The 21,701-nt window shown below is 35.8% G+C and overlaps 1 protein-coding gene across 1 annotated transcript in view; it reads right to left on the bottom strand.

Annotated features, from left to right (window-relative positions):
- Nucleotides 1-14,059: 14,059 nt before the first annotated feature.
- Nucleotides 14,060-21,701, bottom strand: part of CEP120 (centrosomal protein 120kDa) — an 84,278-nt gene continuing 76,636 nt past the window's right edge. Inside the window, exons 18-19 of the mRNA XM_012664260.1 lie at nt 18,507-18,652; nt 14,060-14,383 (exon numbers count right to left, since the gene is read on the bottom strand). Coding sequence (XP_012519714.1) covers nt 14,149-14,383; nt 18,507-18,652 — 381 coding nt within the window. The 3' untranslated portion in view covers nt 14,060-14,148. The remainder of the gene's footprint in view (nt 14,384-18,506; nt 18,653-21,701) is intronic.

The following is a 21,701-nucleotide window of genomic DNA, read 5'->3' on the forward strand; positions in this document are numbered from 1 at the left end:
ACAATTGTGATGGCTTCCAGTAGATCTTAGAGATAATTTTCTATTAATATTAATATCTAAAGATCTATCTTGTTTTTAATATGAAATATTTTAAGCAATGGTTACAAATAAAATATAATGGTGTCTCAAAGACACCACCTAGATATTAAACAAATGTTAATATTTTATTATATTTAGTTTTTAACATTTGCCTTTTAAGAGAGAAAGTTGGAGACCCTTTGGCATCACTCTCTAATCCTGTGGACTCTCTTCCACTTTCTTTCTGTCCATCCTCCTGAATGTCTACATTGCTGTTTATTCCTACTGTTTTAAAAAAACTATCATTACATACATGTGTTCCATAGGCAACCTATAGTATTCCTTTATGTGTTAACTGAATGTTCCATTGTAACTGTTCTACTGAGCAATCTCTATTCAGTAATATAAACATCAGTCCATTTCATTTTTCTTCACTCACTTCTTTTACTGTGCTCTGTTAAGTCTGTCCTGTACAGTGGTCCCCCCATCTGTGGTTTTGCTTTCTACAGTTTCAGTTACCTGCAGTCAACCACAGTTTGAAAATATGAAATGGAAAATTCCAGAAATAATTCCTAAGTTTTAAAATGTGCAGTGTTCCGAGTACTGTGATAAAATTTCACACTGTCCCACTCCATCCCGCCCAGGATGCGAATCACCCCTTTGCCTAGCGTACCCACGCTGAACATGCCCCACCCAGCAGTCGCTTAGGAGCCGTCTGGTTATCGGACCAGCTGTGGTGGTACCGCAGTGCTTATGTTTAAATAACCCCTGTTTTACTTAGTAATGGCCACGAAGTGCAAGAGTAATGATGCTGGCAATTCAGATATGCCAAAGAGAAGCTGTAAAGTGCTTCCTTTGAGTAAAAAGGTGAAAGTTCTTGACTTCATTAGGGGAAAGAAAATAATCGTACGCTGAGGTGGCTAAGATCTACAGTAAGAAGGAAACTTCTGTCCAAAAATTGTAAAAAAGGAAAATGAAATTCGTGCTAGTTTTGTTGTTGCACCTCTAACTGCAAAAGTTACAGCCACGGTATGTGGTGAGTGCTTAGGTAAGATGGAAAATGCATGAAATTTGTGTACATGTGTGTAAGGAAAACAGTACATACACCGGGTTTGACACTCTGCAGTTTCAGGCATCAACTGGGGTCTTGGAATCTGTCTCCTGAGGACAAAGAGGGACTTCTGTACTTGACCAGATTTCTGCCAGAACTTTCCAGTCATTTCAGACTATTAGACTTAAAATTTCAGACTTAAAATTCTAATTTCATCCTATTTAAATGTTTATATTTTTATGGTACTTTATTAAGATATTTATATACAGTAAGATCCCCAAATATTAAGATTACAGGTCAACTCATTTTCACATATGCACCCACCCATGGGATCGCCACTCAGATCAAGATGTAGAACATTCCGACCTCTCTTGGAAAGTTCTGTGTCCCTTTCAAGGCAGTGTCCACTGCCAACTTTCCCAAAACGTAAACACTGCTCTGACTTCTATCATCATAGGTTAGCTTTGTCTGTCCTTGTATTTCATATAAATGGAATCATATAGTATGTGACCTTTGGTGTCTGGTTTCTTTCACTCACCAACATATTTTTGAAATTCGTCCATGTTGCATGTATCAGTAGTTCATTCTTTTTGCTATTGTTGAGTGGAATTCTTTTGTGTGAATATTCACAATTTGTGCATTCTCCTGTAAATAGGTTTGTGCTATTCTTGAATTTTGGATATTATGACTAAGGCTGCCATGAACATCTTGTACAAGTCTTTTTGTGGACATCTGCATTCAGTTTTCTTGAGTAGATGCCTATAAGTGAAACTGCTGAGTCATAGGTAGTGTATGTTTTTGTTATAAACTGTCAAACATTTTTCTAAAGTAGTTGTCGCATTTTTACTCTGTCAACAGTAATATACGAGGATTTCAATTACCACATTTGTGTCAACACTTGGTAGAATCAATCTTTTTTTTTTTATCCTTTCTGGTGGGTGGATAGTAGTACCTCCTTGTGGTCATTTCCTGTACTTTTAAATGAAAAAACCAAAATGGGTAATAGTGATTGTTGTTTGTACATGCACAGAATGCCTCTAAAAGGATGCATAAGAATCCAAACATGCTGATTTTCTTTGGTGAAGATTGGTGAACCCCTATTTGGCTGAAGTATAGGTGTGGGAGGTAGGCTTTTTCTCCTGCAATCTTTAGTTACTTTTGAATATTGAACTATATAAATGTATTACCTATTGAAAAAAATAAATTTTTAAAAATCACTCAATTTACCTATTGGGTCATGAACCTTCATCCTGCTCGCAGCTCAGGGCTTGTGAGTTGGGGGGATTCTGAGTGGGGAGACGGTGCCTGTCTTAGTCTATTCAAGCTGCTGTAATAAAATACCATAAACTAGGTGGTTTATAAACACATTTATTTCTCACAGTCCTGGAGTCTAGGAAGTCCAAAATCAAGGCACTGACAGATACTATTTCTGGTTCATAGAAGGCACCTTCTCACTGTGTCCTCACATGGTAGAAGGGGCAAGGGAGCTCTCTGGGTCTCTTTTATAAGAGCACTCACCTCATTCACCTTACCTCGCCTCCCAAACACCCCGCCTCCTACTACCATCATTGAGGACTGGGTTTCAACATATGAATTGGGAGGTGGGGGGCACCCACATTCAGTGTAGAGTAGCACCTTCTGCTCTTTCACTCTGGTCAATACCCTCCCATATGGTGGAAATGGCCTTGAGATTAACACTGTGTTAAGGAAATGAGAAAAGCGTAAGTAAGAATGTAGAAGACTTAAATAGTTTTTAATAAGACATGGAGTTTGTAGATATGGGTTCTATACTCCAAAGAACAGAAAGCAACCTTTACAGGTTTACTATCCCGAGAGAGGCAACAGGAACTGAGCCATTTCCTCCTGTGTTACTCTGAACTTGGAGGTAAGGGGAGCAGAGGGTAGGATAAAGGTGAGCAAAGTGCCACAAAATTTCCTAATATTTTGAGTGTGGCTTTTTCTTGATTGGGTATTCATTTGGTTGTTGTAGATCCTTGGCTGGTTTCTAGAGTTCCCATAAAGCTATTTCAGTCAGTTTGTTGTTGTTTACTTGATGTTTTCATGGGGGAATAAGGGCCTGGAGCTTCCTACTCTCTTGCTGATTCACTATAACATAAATTTTGATAAATATTGTTTTCATCATTTTTATTTTGTAGAGGTCTTGTAATTTGTTTAGATTTTCATTTCTCTTTGCAAGTGTTAAGAGAACATTTAAATAATTTCCAGGTTGAAGTGTCTTTTTTATTTGCAGGTTTTCTTATTAATTTCTAGCTTTATCAAAGACTATGACTTCTACAATTTTAGAATTTAATATTTTCTCCGGGCTAATTTATGCTCAACTTTCCTGAATATTTTAAGTAAACTTGTAAAGGTTGACTTTCTGTTCTCTGGGGTATAGAATCCATATCTACAAATTACACGTCTTATTAAAAACTACTTAAGTCTTCTACATTCTTACTTATGCTTTTCTCATTTCCTTAACACAGTGAAGGAAAGAGGCCGGCAAGCACAGAGACATGGAGACAAGAACATACACAGAGAGTCCTAATAGTGTTAATCTCAAGGCCGTTTCCACCATTCTTCATTACCGTCATAGTGTTTATGTGGCAATTATTTCCTGTTTAGGGCTCAGGCAATTTCAAGCCAGATCTCTGTAACTCACAAGAACATTGATTATGACAATATTCCTGCTCGCTAATATTTTCTCTGGTTTTACTAGTTGCCAATTTGCATTTTCTCCTCATCTTGATTCCTTCTATTCTTTGTTCTTTTCTTTTTGGTTAAATATAATTTTGCAAAATTTCTTGGCAAGCAAAGTATGAATCTGTACACAGTATCTAATAACTTGAAATATAGTACTTTGTCACCTCTGTTGCAGCTGCCATAATGGTAGTTGGTGACATACAGAAAAGGCAACTCAGTTTCAGCAGTCTCTGTTTCAAAAAACAAAGGAGGCTATGATGGATTTTTAAAAGATTTACCTTTAAAATGGTTAAAATAAGCAATTTCCAATGGAGTAAATGCTGAGCCTCAGTTATCTGGAAAATCTACTTATGGGGAACAGAACATGCCCTAATATGGCCAAAGAGAGATATTATCACTATGCTGAATTGTATGTTAAACAATGAATACAAACAGAAAGACAACCAAGATTGGCTTGGCAGCTGTTATTTTAGTGCTGGCATTTTTTTTAAAAAAAGTTACCAGCTTTATTAAGGCTTAATTGCCATATAATAAATGGCACCTATTTAAAGTATACAATTAGAAAAGTTTTGACATATGCATAAACCTTAAAACCATCACCTCAATCAAGATAATAAACACACACCCGTTATTCCTAAAACTTTCTTCATGCTACTTTGTAATTTCTTCATCATCTTTACCCCGCACTCCAACAGTAATCCACCACTGATCTGCTTTCTATTATTATACATTACTTTTCACTTTCTAGGACTTTCTACAATTGAATAATACACAATGTACTTTTTTTGTTGGACCTTTTTCGCTCTGCGTAATTATTTTGAAATTCACCCATGTTGCATGTATTAACAACTCATTCCTTTTTATCGAAGAGTAGTATTTCATTGTATGGATGTGCCATAGTTTCTCCATTTATCTGTTGATGCACATTTGAGCGTTTCCACTTTGGGCTACAAAGCTTTTATCAACATTCATGTACAATTCTTTGTACAGATGTATGCTTTATTTCCTGGGTAAATACCTAGGAGTGGAAAGGTCTGTCTGTTTAGTCTATTTAATTTTAGTCATTTTAATAGTTGTGCAGTAGTATCTTATTGTGGTTTTAATTTGTACTTTGCTAATGACTAATGCTATTGCGCTTCCTTTCCTGCACTGACTGGACATCCATATCCATATGTATTTTGTAGTGAAGTATTTATTCAAATACTTTACCTTTTAAAAAATTGAATGGTTTTCTTATTATTTCAAGAATTCTTTATATATTCTAGATATCAATCCTGTATCAAATATATGATTTGCAAATATTTTCTCCCAGTATCTTTTGAAGATTAGAGTTTTTAATTTTAATGAAGTTCTATTCATCAGTTTTTCTTTTATGGATTAGGCTTTTGGTGTCATATGTAAAAAATCTTTGTCTAACCCAAAGGCACAAACCCATAGGTTTTCTCTAGTGTTTTCTTCTAGAAGTTTTAAAGTTCTAGATTTTACACTTAGATCTCTGAACTATTTTGAGTTAACTTTTGTATATAAAGTATAGATCAGTTTTTTACTTATGGACATCCAATTTTTCCAGAACCATTTGTCAAAAACACCATCCTGGCTGGGCATGGTAGATCACGCCTGTAATCCTAGCAGTTTGGGAGGCTGAGACTGGAGGATCGCTTGAGGCCAGGAATTTGAGACCAGCCTGGGTATTATTGTGAGACCTCATCTCTACAAAACATTTAAAAATTAGCCAAGCGTGGTGGTAGCATGTGCCTGTGGTCCCAGCTACTTAGGCGGCTGGGCAGGAGGATCACTTGAGCCCAAGAGTTGGAGGTTGCAGTGAGCAATGATTGTGCTACTGCACTCCAGTCTGGGTGACAGAGTGAGACCTTGTCTCTAAAAAAACAAAAACCATCACCACCAACAAAATGACCATCCTTTCTCCACTATATTGCCTTTGCTGCTTTGGTGGAAATCAGCTGTCTATACATGTATAGACTTGATTACTTGTACTTCCATACATTTTGAAATCAGGTAATACTAGTCTTCCCATTTTGTTCTTCTTTCTGAAAGTTGTTTTGGCTATCTAGATGCTTTGCATTTCGATATATATTTTATAATCAGTTTTTCAACTTTTACAAAAAAGCATGCTGGGATTTTTATAGGAATTACATTGAATCTATGGATCAGTTTAGGGAAAGTGACACCTTAACAATACTGACTCTCCTGACATATGACTATGGTATGTCTCTCTAGTTACTTAGGTTTTCTTTAACTTCTCTAACCAATGTTTTATAGTTTTAAGTGCATAGGTCTTGCACATTTTTGTCACATTTATTTCTAAATATTGCATATTTTTATGGTATTGGGATTGTGGCTAGATTTTTGGTTGTTTTCCATATTGATTTTGTTTTCTGCAAGCTTGCTAAATTCACTTATTAGTTCTAGTAGCTTTTGTGTAGATTCCATTGGATTTTTAGATAGTCAATCATGTCATTTGTGAACAAAGATAGTTTTACTCCTACCTTAGCAATCTAAATGCCCTCAATTTCTTTTTCTGTCTTATTACAGTGGTTATAAACTTCCAATACACTATTGAATAGAGATAGTGAGAGCAGACATTCTTGTTTCTGCCCCTGATCTTTGGGAAAAGCACTCTCTCTTTCACTACTAAGTGGGACATCAGTTGTAGGTTTTTCATAGATGTCCTTTATCAGGTTGAGGAAGTTCCCTTCTATTCTTAGTTGGCTGGGGAGGTTTTATCAGGAATGGATGATGGATGTTGTCAAGTGATACTTCTCTCCTGACCACTAGTATCACTTGTCTTAGTCTGTTCCAGCTGTTACAACAAAATACCAGAAGCTGAGTAGCTCATGAAAAATAGAAATTTATTTCTCACAGTTCTGGAGGCTAAGAAGTTCAAGATCGAGGTGCTGACAGACTCAGCACCCGAGTCTGATGAGGGCCCACTCTGGCTCACAGTCGGTGCCTGCTGGTTGTGTCCTCACCTGGTGGAAGAGAGAAGGTGGCTCTCTGGGTCCTCTTTTATAAGGACGCCAGTCCCATTCACGAGGACCCCACCTTTATGATTTAATCACCGCCCAAAGGCCCCATACCCTAACATCGCATTGGTGATTAGGTTTTAACGTACTAATCTGAGGGGGGTACAAGCATTCAGACCACAGCATTACTTGTACCCTGAAATGGCTATTGCCACATTGTATACAATGCATTGGACCCTGTGGATTTTATGGGTACCTTAGATTCCAACTGAGTCTGCCTATACTTATCACTCACCCTTTGCCAGCCAACTTTCTTGGAGCACAGGCCTATAAAGTAGGTTGGGTTTTTTAATCTCCTTACAGGCTTATCCCGAAGTTTCAGTAGGACGAGCAGCTAACATGACACAGTTTATGACAAATGGCTCCTCTGGTTCAAACAGGTTTGATAATACTTTCAGTACCAAATTTAGTATTCAAACACTCTTACTGAATCTCAGAAAAAGTCTCTTTTGACATAAAAAAATAGCATGCTTAATTACAGCTTTTAATAATACTCTGTGATTGGAAGTTCTGTATACTCTGCATCATAACAACTGACGCTATCACCGGAAAAGTAGAGCAACGAGTAGATAAAAACGAGAAGGAAAATGCAGATAGGCTGTTTCATTCATTCTTTGCTATTGATTACACCAAGGCCCTGGAGGTCCACTTGCACCCTCACGATTTATTAACAATACAGAAGCTTGTAAATCTTTCTCCAAGATACCATAATAGGAAATATAATAGTAATATTTTATATATAAACTATATATAATTTTATTTTAAAGGACTTCTGTATAGTTACTAAATACATTTTGGTTGAATGGATGAATCCTCGAATTATTTGATCTCAGTAAAATAGGCAGATTATTCTTTTTCATTTGGTAGAAGGACACACTGTTGGGAATCATGCTAAATATGTACATACCCTGAAAGTAGCATTAAAATGCCTGCTGCATATATAGAGCGAATTTCAAATTCCAGAGTGATGCCAAAACATACTAGGTTGACAACTGCTTCTCCTGCATATCTGTACTGCTTAGATAGATCTGATAATGACACGAGGTTCAAGTGATAATTTGAGGCAAAGAATAATAGTAGAACCAGTGGAACCACCTGACAATTTTATAGACCTTAGAAAGAAAAAGAAAACGTATTAATAGATCAAAGGAAAATTGGGCTACAAGCTCTTTCTCTCTCCTCTCTTTTTCTGACTCTCTCTCTCTCTCTGTCTCTTTCTCTTTGCCTCTTTCTCTCTGAAAGTTTTCTAAAGAATCTTTTTAAGACAAATTTTGGATGTCATTTGTTCCTGGTAAAATACTATACATTTATAGGGGGACAGAAGAGAAAGAAGTGAGGATTGGGAATAGAGGAAAGGATGGTAGGCTAAATGTGGACTTGCAAATGCAATTTTTATTGGCAAAATTAAGAGTTTGTGGGCTAAATTACTTCTGAAAATTGTTTACACAGCTATTTCCTATTTGGTACCTTTATTTTCTTTGTGCAAATTTTACAAATTTCAGTTAGTTACCTAAATAAACTTCTGCCAGAAACCAAGAGAAGACCATTAATCTCATCTGCCAACAATGAAGCTAAATCAGGAATTGAAATTTCCTTCCTCCAGGCAACAATCAAGTGAATATGCCAAGCAGTCTGCTGTACTATCTCCTCCCATCTAAACAAGATGACTAAAGATATAATATGTGCCGAATATTGATGCCTCGAATTCTTGATTTGACATACCATCTTCAGGGCATCACATTTTGCTCACAATCTGAACTCAAGTAATGCAATAATAGTCTTGCCTGAGATTCAGAATTTCTCTTAAGAAAACAGATGAGAATTTTAGTAACTAAATCCTTCTCATCTTTACAAATTACAGAAAGAAGTAGTAGAAATGAAACAGTGCTTTGCTTTTAATCCTGCTCAATCTATTCACTAATATGAGAATTTGCTGAAGAATTGAGTAATATATTGCAATCTACTAAGCATAGGCTCTTTCACTATTGGGTTCACATTCACTAAAATTTACAATTATGTCAAAATAGGAATTTGCAGTAATATTTTGTTTGCTCTAGCCAAATTTTAATCTAAACTACTGGGGAAAATTCAACTCACCCAATGTATCTGCATGCTTTTTACTAGTTAACATGTTAAAAAAAGGGTTCTGCTGTCCAACTATTGGATAAATTATTTGGAAAAGAAAAAATATTTGTCTATGAATTTGTGGATGAAGTGTTTCCAAGAAGAAATTATAAATGGACCCTATTTTAGTTCTCTATTATGAATGACAGGTTTAACATTCTTAGAAACCGTAGGAATATAATGATTACATCTTTAAAAGCCTCCAGGGATTACTGTACATTAATGTATCAGAGTCAGTAAATTATTTATCTATAAATTAATCTTTCTAAACAGATTTCCATCCCCCTTCAATTTGAAAGCTAAACTTCTGAGTCTCCACTTCAGCAACTTCATATTTGAAGAGCCTACATCTGTAAAAACATTTCTAATGAAAACACTAAGACAACCCCCGGAGAAGCAAATAAAATGAGATTTAAGTATATAGCAGCCTTTCTACAGTTACATTCCTAACAACAGCAGATTCTAATTTGATGCCAAACAGAGGTTGTGTAACAAAATCAGTGCGCAATCTGGTTCTTTTGGTTTCAGCAACAAATTTAGGTAGTCAAGTAGTTCTGTCTCGATTTCCCCATCTACCCAAGATAGGTGAATGACATCTGCCTCCCCTGTCATGGAAGCAGAGGGCCCACAGGCCAGGAAGAAGCACGATTGTGCTCTAGAGCAAGTGGCAGAAAAAGTGCATGCTGGAAAGTCTAGGATCTAAGGGCTGTGCTAAAATTGCCAAAATACAAATGTCAAAGATGGATTTAAATTTTCAAGTCATAATTAAAAATTACTCAACCAGACTTTAACACTTCCACACAAAGCACTCTATCAATTAATAGGACCATCAGTAAGACTACCTACCACCAACAAAAAGAAAGATACTAAACCTAATTTAGGGAACTAGTTGTAAACAAACAAAAATTCTGTCTCCAATGTACATCTATGGTCGGAACTAACTGCTAAATTACAAAAAACAATGACTCTGTTTTATTTTTCTTGTCATTAAGGATAACAAGACCTTCATTTTATAAAACGTGAAGGCAGTAAAATTCTAAGCTTCAAGGATCCTCCAATTTACATTTAGACTTGGGATTTAAAAGTAGACATTAATTTTAACTAATTTCAGATTTTGTTAACCAAGATGCTATAAACATACAATGAAGCATCTTCTTTTTTCTTTTCTTTTTTTATTATTTCAGCATATTATGGGGGTACAGGTGTTTAGGTTACGTATGTTGCCTTTGTCTCCCCTTCCCCACCCACCCCAGTCAGAGCTTCAAGTGTGTCCATCCCCCAGACGGTGCACATCGCACTCATTATGTTTGTATAAACCCATCCCCCCTCCCCCCTCCCACCTGCCTGACGCCCAGTAAATGTTGTTCTTATATGTGCACTTAGGTGTTGATCAGTGAAACCAATTTTCTGGTGAGTACATGTGGCGCTTGTTTTTCCATTCGTGGTATGAAGCATCTTTGATCCATTCCTACAATCAAGGAATGTCAAGATAGTATTGTCAGGAATGATTTGACAAGTGACCCTTTGTGCAGAAACCTTTCAGCATGAGAACACTGAGTAAGCAGATTTGAGGCAGAGTTTGAAGCAAACTTTTGTTTAAAAATCGTGGTAAAATATATAGAGCACAACTTTACCAACTTAACCATTTTTTAAGTGTTCAGTTCAGAGGCATTAAGTGTATTCACGATGTTGTGCAACCATTTCTGCCATCCACAATTCAGAACGTTTCATCATCCCATACCCATGAAATAGTACCTCCCTTCCACCTTTCCCTTAGCTCCCCCGAGCCCCTGGTAACCTATATTCTACCCTCTGTCTCTATGAATTTAAAGCAAACTTTTTAAAAAAGCAAAAACAATCCAACAAACAGAACCCCTCAACTTCTATAGGGCCTGGACATTCAGGCCGCAAGTTCATGAACCTGTCAGTGAGGCTGGGGGCACTTATTTGCTCAGCACCTCAGTTGAAATTTTTTATGTCTGTTTTGACAGGCAGCCATACACAATTATTTCTTCATTTCTTTATGAATTTAGCAAATACTGAGTGCCTATATATGGCAGGCACTATTTCAGTTCTGGCATATGGTAGAAAGTAAGATAGACCTGGTCTCTGCCCTCACATACCTTATATTCTGGTTGACTGTGTTTCCCGTTATCCCCAAACTCCATAAAACGTGGAAAAGTGTGCAATTTTGATAAGATGCCAATGGCATGACACATACCGTGTGTCAATAATCCATTTCCAGCACTAGAATTGCTAGAACATTATCTACTTTCCACTATTATTTTTGGTCGATGCTTTATAGGTAGGTGACGGATAAAAGAACAGTTGAGCTCTATTCTTAACTGATGATGAATGTTTGCCTTTATGTTGGCCTTCTGGATTTTTGTATCATTTAATTCAATATCTGATACAATGTTATGAACTGTAGAAACTAGTTATGGAAGAATTACATTTAGATTTTCTAATATCTTCTATTTTAAATATCAAATTTGGGATTCTATTTATATAAAATGTCCAAAACAGGCAGAGCCACAGAGACACAAAGTAGATTAGTGGCTGCCCAGGGGCTGGGGTTGCGGAGAACGGGAATTGACTACTAGTGGGTACAGGGGTGATGAAAATGTTTTAGATTGTGGTGATGGGTGCACAACCTTGTGAATACACCAAAAACCCCACTGAACTGTATACTTTAAAATGGTGATTTTTGTGGTATGTGAATTAAATCAATATAAAAAAACGTTCAGGTACTCAGTCAAGCTGGACACAACGGTAGTGAGATCATATTTTATGAGTCCGTGTATAGCTACCAGAGGCCCCTTCCTGCAGACCGTAAGAACCGGATCAGGGCGTTCTGAGGTGGCTGCAGACAAGCAACACAGGCTGGGGCCGTCTGTGAACTCAGATTAGGCCGGACAGTGTCTGCACAGGAGGAGGAAGTAGAGGAGAAAATCATCTGGTCAGACTAGGCTGTCTTTCCCTCAGCAGAGCCCCTGAAACATCCTTAAATCACACTCAGATTCCCACATCTGTTTGCAGCAACAGGAACTCAGGTCCAGATGGAAATTACTAGGCTATACCTGTGAAAGAACTCTTAAAAAAGTTTATACAGACAGGGTATTATTTATGCCTGGTAGATATGATGTACCCCTCCTACGCAGTACATGCCTTCCTTAAACACAGAGATTAGGATTTCTCCATAAAAACTCAGAAATTTTAAAGGTAAATTTTATTTCATCTTAAAATATTTGATTAAAGGTCTCCTGTTATAAATGTAGCAATTAGGAAGCTTATTCGCCCACCCATCGCCCAACCACTCACTCGTTTATCTACCATGGTCATACTCATTAACTCTTAGGCAATTCAGTAAAGCGATCTGTAAATGCGTTAAATGCCACTTACAAATGGAATGAATGCTGCTTAAGGACTAAAAAAAGAGTGTTAAAATTTCAGACTCCCCTGATTTTAAGACATAAAAAAAGTATCTGAAATGTAAACACTTGAGAAAAAACAAGAATACAGTGACTTGAAACAGGAAGGGCTGAGCATTTGCCTACTCTGTTTAGAAACAAAAGTAATAGACTGCTCAAGAACGCAAAGATGCATACAATTATGATTTTATTTGTTAAATTACAATAGCCAAAAGAGCTTTACAGTAGGCAAAATAAACCACCATCCATTTTAGAAAAGTCCTTTTTGTTTCTTTAAATCCAAGGCCCCCTCTAGTGTTTGAAAACAGTCACAGGCAGCACACAATGCAACTGAAGGTCAACAGTCATAGAATTTTACCCAGGACTTTCCACAACAAAAAGAATACTTCTATTCCATTCATGTGGCACAAAAATCACTGAGAGAATATATCTAACCATAATTAATATTGTAAATTCCGCTATGATTCACAGATTCATCATCCTCTCATTCAGTAATTTCTTTCTCTCTTATTTACTGCTGGGTTATTTTTATAAGATTAATACTTTGTTAATAAGAAAAAATATAATGAGTATAAGGACTTTAATTTCCTTAATAAGAAATATATCTTGTTGAAAATGACAGAAAATTAATGTTATCAAATATCCTATTCTGCTTTTATGGAAGTTATTGGTAACTTCCTAAAGTATATACTTAAATTTATTACATTTGGAAATCAGAATTTTTTTTAAACTATATTTTAAGACCCAACCTAATCTGTGAATTTGCTAAAACTTTTTCAGTACTCTGTAACAGGAGGTGGCAAGTGTTGCTTTGAGGACAAATGTTAGCTCTGAAGAGCATGATGCAAAGGAACTCTTGTCTATACCGATGTGACACCACATAAATCCAATGACTTAATTTCATATGCTTTCGAAAAAGACTGATTAAAATTAGGGGGAGTAAAAAATAGTTGATTTTCACTCTATTTTTTCAGCTAAAGTCTTTGTGTGTCTTTTCCCATGTTCTATTACAGAGGGTTTGATTTAACAACTAGTATTATTATCACTGGAAAATAAAAGGAAATCTCTGATGTTAACAAAAGAAAACAATGCAAACTCGAGCAGGGGACTCACAGAGAAGACCATATTAAGCTACTTCATGTTCTTAAAAGTTAAGAGTACACTGAAAATTTGAAAATTCAATAGCTCTTGAAACAAGTTTAGTCTGTATTAACTTTGATTAATTTGTCACTCAATATGTCATGTGGCTTCTCTGTATTGATCCTGCTTTATTTTCAAGGTTGTCACTTGCAAATATTACAAGTTAAGGAAAAAAGGTTGTCTAAAATGAGTTAAACCAGTTACATTTATAATTGGTCTGAATTTTTAAGATATCTACATTTAAATGGAATAGGACACAGCATTTTTTAAAGTGCAACATATATTCTTTTGGCTCAACATGAAAAATTAAATAACTGAAAATTACTGCAATTATTTCTCCTACAACAAACCTAGTGAAAAGCTGTTTTGAAAGATAGCCATCAGATTATAAACTATGAGAAACACTAAAAAGTCATTTAAAATGAGTATAGAGAATGCATATTACAAATAAAACCAGCGTGGGAGAGGTAGCATGAAGTAAATACAATCAAATAAATACTATACAATAACATATAAAATTTTGCATAAAAAACCTGAAAATAACATTTTAAAGCATCCATTTTCTTCACTTTTAAGGGTTTTACAACGAAATTAAAATTTAGACTCGGAGTCTCTACAAAGATTTTTCCAAATGTTATTAATTACTGGCATTGTTTTTTGCCAAAATCTCTCTGATCTGTCGGTCAAGTTCGCTTATTATTCGATCCTCGTGATTATACACACCCGTTCTCATCAAAGTATCCCTTTCTTCTATTAGGCGAGTCAAATAATCATCCAGACCTTCTTCCAATGCATTACCATGTGGGCCATCCATTTTTCCACTTGCAATCTCTCTGGAATCCTGGTACTGTTTTTGTTCTTGTTGCCTTAACCTGAAAAGCCAAGAACAAATGCCACTCTAGCAACTGTTTCATTTTTCTGAACAGCACTATTTAAAAATAAAATGATCCAATGGTAAAATAAGTTTTTAGTAATATTTTCAGGAAGAAAACAAACAAAAACCAGTGTTCCACTTGGCTAGTCAGAGTCAGCATGCTTATAAAAGGCAGTTTTAAAAGCAGTTCTTGCTTTCTAATTATAAAATACATGAAAACTGTGGATATTTTTGGAGCTGTGTAAAGAAGAAAATAAAGTGCACATATATTTAAAAACGTTTTTTTTAAAAAAAATTAATGAGACAACATACACAATGCTTTCTTCACATGTTTATATAGTGAATGCTTTTCCTGTATCAAGTGTTCTTCCAAACGCCTTTTTTCCATCATTTGGATGTGCCATCATTTAATCATTCTTTGTTGATCTTTAGGTTGTTTTCAAACCTTTGTTATTGTTTTGAACATAATTTTTTCTTCCAAATTCATTCAACAAATATTTATTTGTACCAAACAAGTTTGGGGATACCGCAGTGAACCAAGAAGCAAAGTCCCTACTATTACGGAGCTTATATCTCTAATTATTCACAGAAAGTGAAATTCTATAAAACATCAATGTGAGGTTCAAAGGGCATGGACATGCTAAGGTTTTGTGTGGATATCTTCGAGTTATGTTTGTGATGATCTCATCTGGAGATGAAGAAAGGAGAGTAGGTGCTGGCCTGGGATTTGGGTATTTCCAATACAATATTGTTGATCACACTGTTTTGAAAATGGAATGGTTATAATACTTAATATATTTACTCTGTTATAGTAACACTAAGTTTGGATATGGAATGTTTTAATTTAGAATGTATAATCAAAATATAACTTTATATTCCTCTGTATAACTGGCTACAGAAATGTTTTAATTTGCAACTATTCCTAAATTTTGTCCTGATAAGATAAAGTAGTTGAGTGTAAGCCCCTCCTTCAAGATCGTCTTCAGAATAAACAAGCCAATGAGAAGTCCACTTCTGAATTTACACATGGAGTGGGGGAGAGGGAGGAAGAAGCAGTGAGGACAGGTCCTGCTTTGCCAGACCAGGAGGACTGGGCTCCAGAGGGCACATGACTGTTGGCAGTGTACAATTTCATTTGTTCAGATGACCCTTTGAAACATGAAACTCCTACAATTCCTCACAAGAGAAAAAAAACCCTGTAGGCCAGGCGCAGTGGCTCATGCCTGTAATCCCAGCACTCTGGGAGGCCGAGGCGGGAGGATCCTTTGAGGTCAGGAATTCAAGACCACCCTGAGCAAGAGCGAGATCCCGTCTCTACTAAAAATAGAAAAATTAGCCAGGTCTGGTATCACGTGCCTGTAATCCCAGCTCTCCTACTGAGGCAGGAGAATTGCTTGAGCCCAGGAGTTTGAGGTTGCTGTGAGGTAGGCTGACACCACGGCACTCTAGCCCAAGTGACAGAGCGAGACTCTGTCTCAAAAACCCCTGAAGCATACAGTAGAAGAAGGATGCCAAACATCTTCATCTAGTCTAAGAAAAAAAGCCTAAATATTGAGGGGTACTGTGCTCTGGGACCCGGGTGGGAAATTAGTGGTTAATGAGATACTGATACCAAATCTTTCCACTGAATTTGAGCAATTCATGTGGACGGATAAGGGCAGATTTCTGAAGAGTGTTTCCCTACCCTAATTCTTATGGCTACCTTGGGGAAAGGGGTCCTTTAGGTAAATTAATGACACATAATGCCAAATTATTTACTTTTACAAAAAGTTTAACCATTTCCCTTTTGTGCATTATCTGTTTATACATGAAGGACAAATGTAATTCTTACACAACTGATGGATCATCCCTACCAAATTTTTACAAAAATGAAAATTGTCAGTCATGATCACAATAGAATTTTAGAACCTGGTAGCTGAAGAAGCCCACAGAGTTATGAAAGGAAACTCTGGTAACATTCCTGACAAGTGCCGTCTAGATTCCACTCACACGCTTCCTGCCACTGGGAACCTACTACTTTGTAGAACTGCTCTGTTAGAAAGTTCCTTATTTTGAACTCGGTATGCCTCTTTATACTTTCCAATAATTGGCTATGATTCTGCTCAAGAGGAGAAGCCTACCTACTTGTTTTTAATATGGTGGCCCTCCAGATATTTGAAGATAGCTATCTACCACTTTGCCTAAGAATTCTCCAAGTTTAATATCCCTCACTCTCCTAACCACTTCTTGTATGCCATATATCGTCCCTTACTGTCCTGGTCACATTCCATCGGAAGCTCTCTAGATACCTGATTTTCCTTGAAGTGTGTTGCACATTGCTATGAATACCCCAGAGGTGATTTTTATCAGTACTGAATACTACTTCTATGAATGTCCCTGACTGCACTGACGCTTTGGCAGCCAAATCACACTGTTATTAGTGGTCACTTAAATCCTCCTGGGCTTCCTCACATAAACTGTTTTACTATGTCTTATCTATTAAGTGAGTTTTCCTGTAACTTACATAGAGGACTCTGCTTTTGTTTCTAATATATTTAATCATACTGGTTTCAGTTCTTTCTGAATCCAAATTTATTAAGACATTAGTAAGATTCAACTTTGTATGATCTATGAATTTGATAGGCAAAATGGCTATGTTCACTTAAGCCACCAAAAGCAGGGGCTTAGTATGTATTTGCTAAACTGAAACCAAAAAAGTGCTATATATGACATCAAAATTTTGGAAGGCAAGGATCATGTTATAATGCATTAATTTGTAACATCTTCCAAGTCTACAACACTGTAGACACCAAATAAATATTTGTTGAATAAAAGAGAATAATAGTTGCATGGATTGAATTAGAGTTGACCTTTTACAACTGTTTATTCATTTATCTTCTAAATAGTTATTTAATTCAGCTAGGAACCCACCTTATATAGTGAGTGCACTATACATGGAGACACAATGGGATACTCTGTCAAACATACATGTGTATGCACTAAACGGTGCCTGCCCCCCATCTCTGATTCATATGTTTAAACCTTAACCTCTGATGATGGTATCTGGAGATGGGCCTTTGGGAGATAATTAGGTTTAGATAAGGCCATGAGGGTAAGACCCTCGTGATGGGATTAGTGGTCTCATTAGAAGAGACACCAGAGAGCTTGCTTGCTCTCTCTCTCACTACGTGAGGACATAGCAAGAAGCTGGCCCCCTAAAACCAACCATGCTAGCTCCTGATCTTGGACTTCCAGCCTCTAGAACTCTGAGAAAATAAATTTGTGTTTAAGCTACCCAGTCTATATTTTGTTATGGCAGTCCAAGTTAACTAACACAGCGCTTTGCCGAAACAAAACTGTAACAGTCCCTTGATAAATTAAGCTGAAAAGTCTTCCTCCAAAACTACCTTACAAAAAGACTATAATTTGTTTTTATGTTGCTTCCTAATGATTTCTTTTATAACATGAAAGACTGTTAAAGTTATGATTAAGATGAACATGACACTACAAAGAAGCCCACTGTAGCACAGCAGTTAAAAATGTAATCTCTGGAATCAAATTAGAACTCTGGCTCCATGATTTACTAGCTGTGTGACCCTGAATAAGATAATTAAGCCTCTGTTTAATCATCAATTTCCCTCTCTAACATTGGGATATCATCCTCACTGAATTGTTTTGAAGATTAAAAAAAATTGAGATGGGCATATAAGCCATTTTAAAATAGCTCCTTGACACACAGTAAGGGCTTAATAAATAAGAGCTATTATATTGCTAATATTAATAATAAAACTAAATTTGAAATTTCTTATTTTATAATTCAAAGTTCAGTTTAATAGTAGCAATAATCCTGAAATAGTTGAATAAAAATGAATTTTAAAGTACTAATGCTATAAATGGAAACACAAGAGCTAAATAGACATTATAGCTATATTCATAGCAAAAAAAAAAACAAACAAAAACTAGGTATAATGGTCTTAGATATAGATTTTCCATTATACAAGTCTGCTACATTTTATATACGATCTACTTTATCCTAGAGACACCTGAAATTGTACCTTCCCCGGACCAGTGACTAATTAAAAAGTTGCCCTATTAGAACTTTTGTTTTTGTAAGAAACAAGAAACACTTTTATTTATTATACCTGTTCAATTCATTTCTTATGTCCAACAATTCTTGTCGCTCAGTTTTTACTGTATCTTTTTCCTCAGCAGCCAGGTAACGCAGTCTCATCTGTTCCAATTCTTCTTGCTGTTTTTTAAGACGAGCCATTTGACTTTCTTGCTCCCTCTTGAAAGAAAGAAAGAAATAAGCCAAATCCCTAATATTAGGAATAAATATATTTCATGACTTTGGCTTGTAATTATAATCCTATTTGACAATACCCATAATATAGCCATGCACTGCCAATTCTTTTTTTTTTTTTTTTAAAGATATGAGGTCTTGATATGTTGTCCAGGCTGGAGTGTAGTAGCTAGTCACAGTTGCGATCATAGCACACCACAGGCCTGAATTCCGGGCCTCAAGCAAGCCTCCTGAGTAGCGGGGACTACGGGTGCACACCACTGCACCCAGATGCTATGTACCGCCAATTCTATGAGTCATATATTATCTAGAAATGCCTAGGTTTTCTCTAAAAACTGGTGATGGATGTTAGCTGAACATCATGGGATAAAAGAAGTTGAGGGCAAGAAAGAGGCTGCTGTCAACACAATAAACTGCCACAAGGACCAGTGGTCAGAGCTACATCTAAGAAATGGTTAATTATACAAAGATGTATATAGAAAAATTCAATAACTGTCCCTATACTGATCACTAATTCTACTCCCACTTCCACTCTTTTCTCCAGGCTCATGCAAAAACCTATGCACATTTTTTTTTTAAAACAAAAATAGAATCAAACAATACAATTTATTTTACATTTAAAAAAATTAAACAATTCCTCCAGGTCAACAGATAAAATCTTTTTGAATAAATGTGTAACATTCCACAGAATGGACATTCCATGACATTCAACCATTCTCTCAATAACAGATGCTTTTTGTACTACAAACAGTGCTGTAATAAAACACCCTATCATCTAACACATAGCTCATGAATCTTTAAGTGCTTTTCTTTCTTTAGACAGAACGCTAAAGTGGGAGAGCTGGGTCAACAGACATATGTAATCTATTTTTTTAAAATAAACTTATTGATTGGACTATAACAAACAGAAAACTAATAAATCAAAAGATACATTTCGATGAATTTTCACAAAGTGAACCACTTAACCACCATCCAGATCAAGAAATAAAAGATTGTCAGAACCCCAGAAGTCCCTCTGTGTCTCCTCCCAGTCACTAACCACTCACCCTTTCCCAAAGATAACTACTACATTAATTTTAACATCACAAATAAGTTCTGACTGCTTTGAACTTTATATAGAATCGTACAGCATATATTTGTGCCACGGTTCTTTCCCTTAATTTTGTTTTTCAGATTCATTCATATTGTTCTGTGTAGTTAATCATTCACATTACGTATTCATTCCACTGCTGAAGGACATTTGGGCAGTTTCCACTTCTGAATTATAAATAATGTCTATGTGAAGATATTACACATGTCTTTTGGAACACATTTGTATGCATTTCTATTGGATATATACATAGGCTTCAAACTGCTGGGTCAGACAATATGAGAGTTTCAGTATTAGTAAATACAGGTTTGAATATCCCTATCTGAAACACTTGGGACCAGAAGTGTTTGATTTTGGATTTTTTCGAATTTTGGAATACTTATATGTACATAATGAGATATCTTAGACCCAAGTCTAAACATGAAATTCATTTGTTTCATATATACCATATATACATAGCCTGAAGATAATTTTATACAATATTTTAAATAATTTTGTGTGACCTGTCACATGAGGTCAGGTGTGGAATTTTCTACTTGCAGTGTCATGTCAGTGCTCAAAAAGTTTCAAATTTTGGAGCAGTTCAGATTTCAGGTTTTTGGATTAGGGATGCTCAATCTGTATTGCCAGTCTGCCAAAGAGTCATACCAATTTATACTTCCAGATGTGTTCCTGTGTTCCATATTCTTATCAACACTTAGTAATGTCAATTTTTTTACTTTAACAATTCTGACAGGTTATGTGGTGGTACCTCATTGTGATTTTATTTTGTTTATTTCAAAGACTAATTAGGTTGAACACATTTAAGTATTTTAATGGCATTTGGATATCTTCGTTGATAAAGTTCCTATTCAAATCTTTGGCATTTTTCCCTAGTTGGTTGTCCATCTTTTCTTATTGACATTTATACATAATGGGTAAATTCTTTGTCAGTTACATAAATTGCAAATATTTCCTACCAGTCTTTGTCTTGCCTTTTCACTCCTTTAATGGTGTTTTTGGAGAACACAAGTCCTTTAAGTTTAACATAGTCCAAATTTTTCTATTCCTTTTTGGTTAGTGTTCTTTGTATCCTATGAAAAATATATCGCCTGTTTCAGTCTTGAAGATATTCTTTCGTTACCCTCTTGAGGCTTCATTTAGATCAATGATTCATATGCAATTGGTTTTGTGTATGGTATGAGATCAAGATTCATTTTTCCCCATATAGAGAACTCCAACAGTCCTAGCAACATTTACTGAAAAACACCGTTTTCCCCCCATTGCTTGGCAGTATCACCTCTGTCCATATATGTATGGATTTGTTACTAGATGCTCTAAACAGATCTTTCTCTGTCCTTGCGTTAACATTACACTTTCCTAATTACTGTAACTCTTGTAATAGTAGATCTTGACATCTGATAGTATAAGTCTTCTAACTCTGCTGTTCTTCAAAATTATTTTAGCTATTCTTGGCTCTTGCATTTCCATATAAACTTCAACTTCCAGTGATTAAAAAAAAAGGCCTGCTGGGATTTGATTATGGTTATACAGACAACTTGGCCAAAACCAGTATCATTATAATATTAATTCTTCAATCAATGAACATATTTCTCTCTCCAATTATTTAGGTCTTCTTCACTTTTGTCTGATAATACTTTATAGTTCTCTATATGCTAAGACTAACATCTTTCTTTGATTGTAGTCCTAGATATTTGATTTTAGATGCTTTTGTAAATGGCAGTGTTTTAAATTTTCATTTCCTAATTATCTCTAGGAGAGAAATTGATTTTTACATATTTACTTTGTTTCTAGAAAACATGCTAAACTCATTTTTATAATAACAGGTCATCTGTAGATACTTTTTGGCTTTCTAAGTGTATCAGTGTCATCTGCAAAAATGGCAGCTTTATTTTTTCTTTTCCAATTGATACAACCTTTATTTCTTTTTCTCGTCCTATTACA

The sequence above is a fragment of the Propithecus coquereli genome, unplaced genomic scaffold (assembly GCF_000956105.1).
Source record: "Propithecus coquereli isolate 6110/MARCELLA unplaced genomic scaffold, Pcoq_1.0 Scaffold88, whole genome shotgun sequence".
Taxonomy (NCBI): domain Eukaryota; kingdom Metazoa; phylum Chordata; class Mammalia; order Primates; family Indriidae; genus Propithecus; species Propithecus coquereli.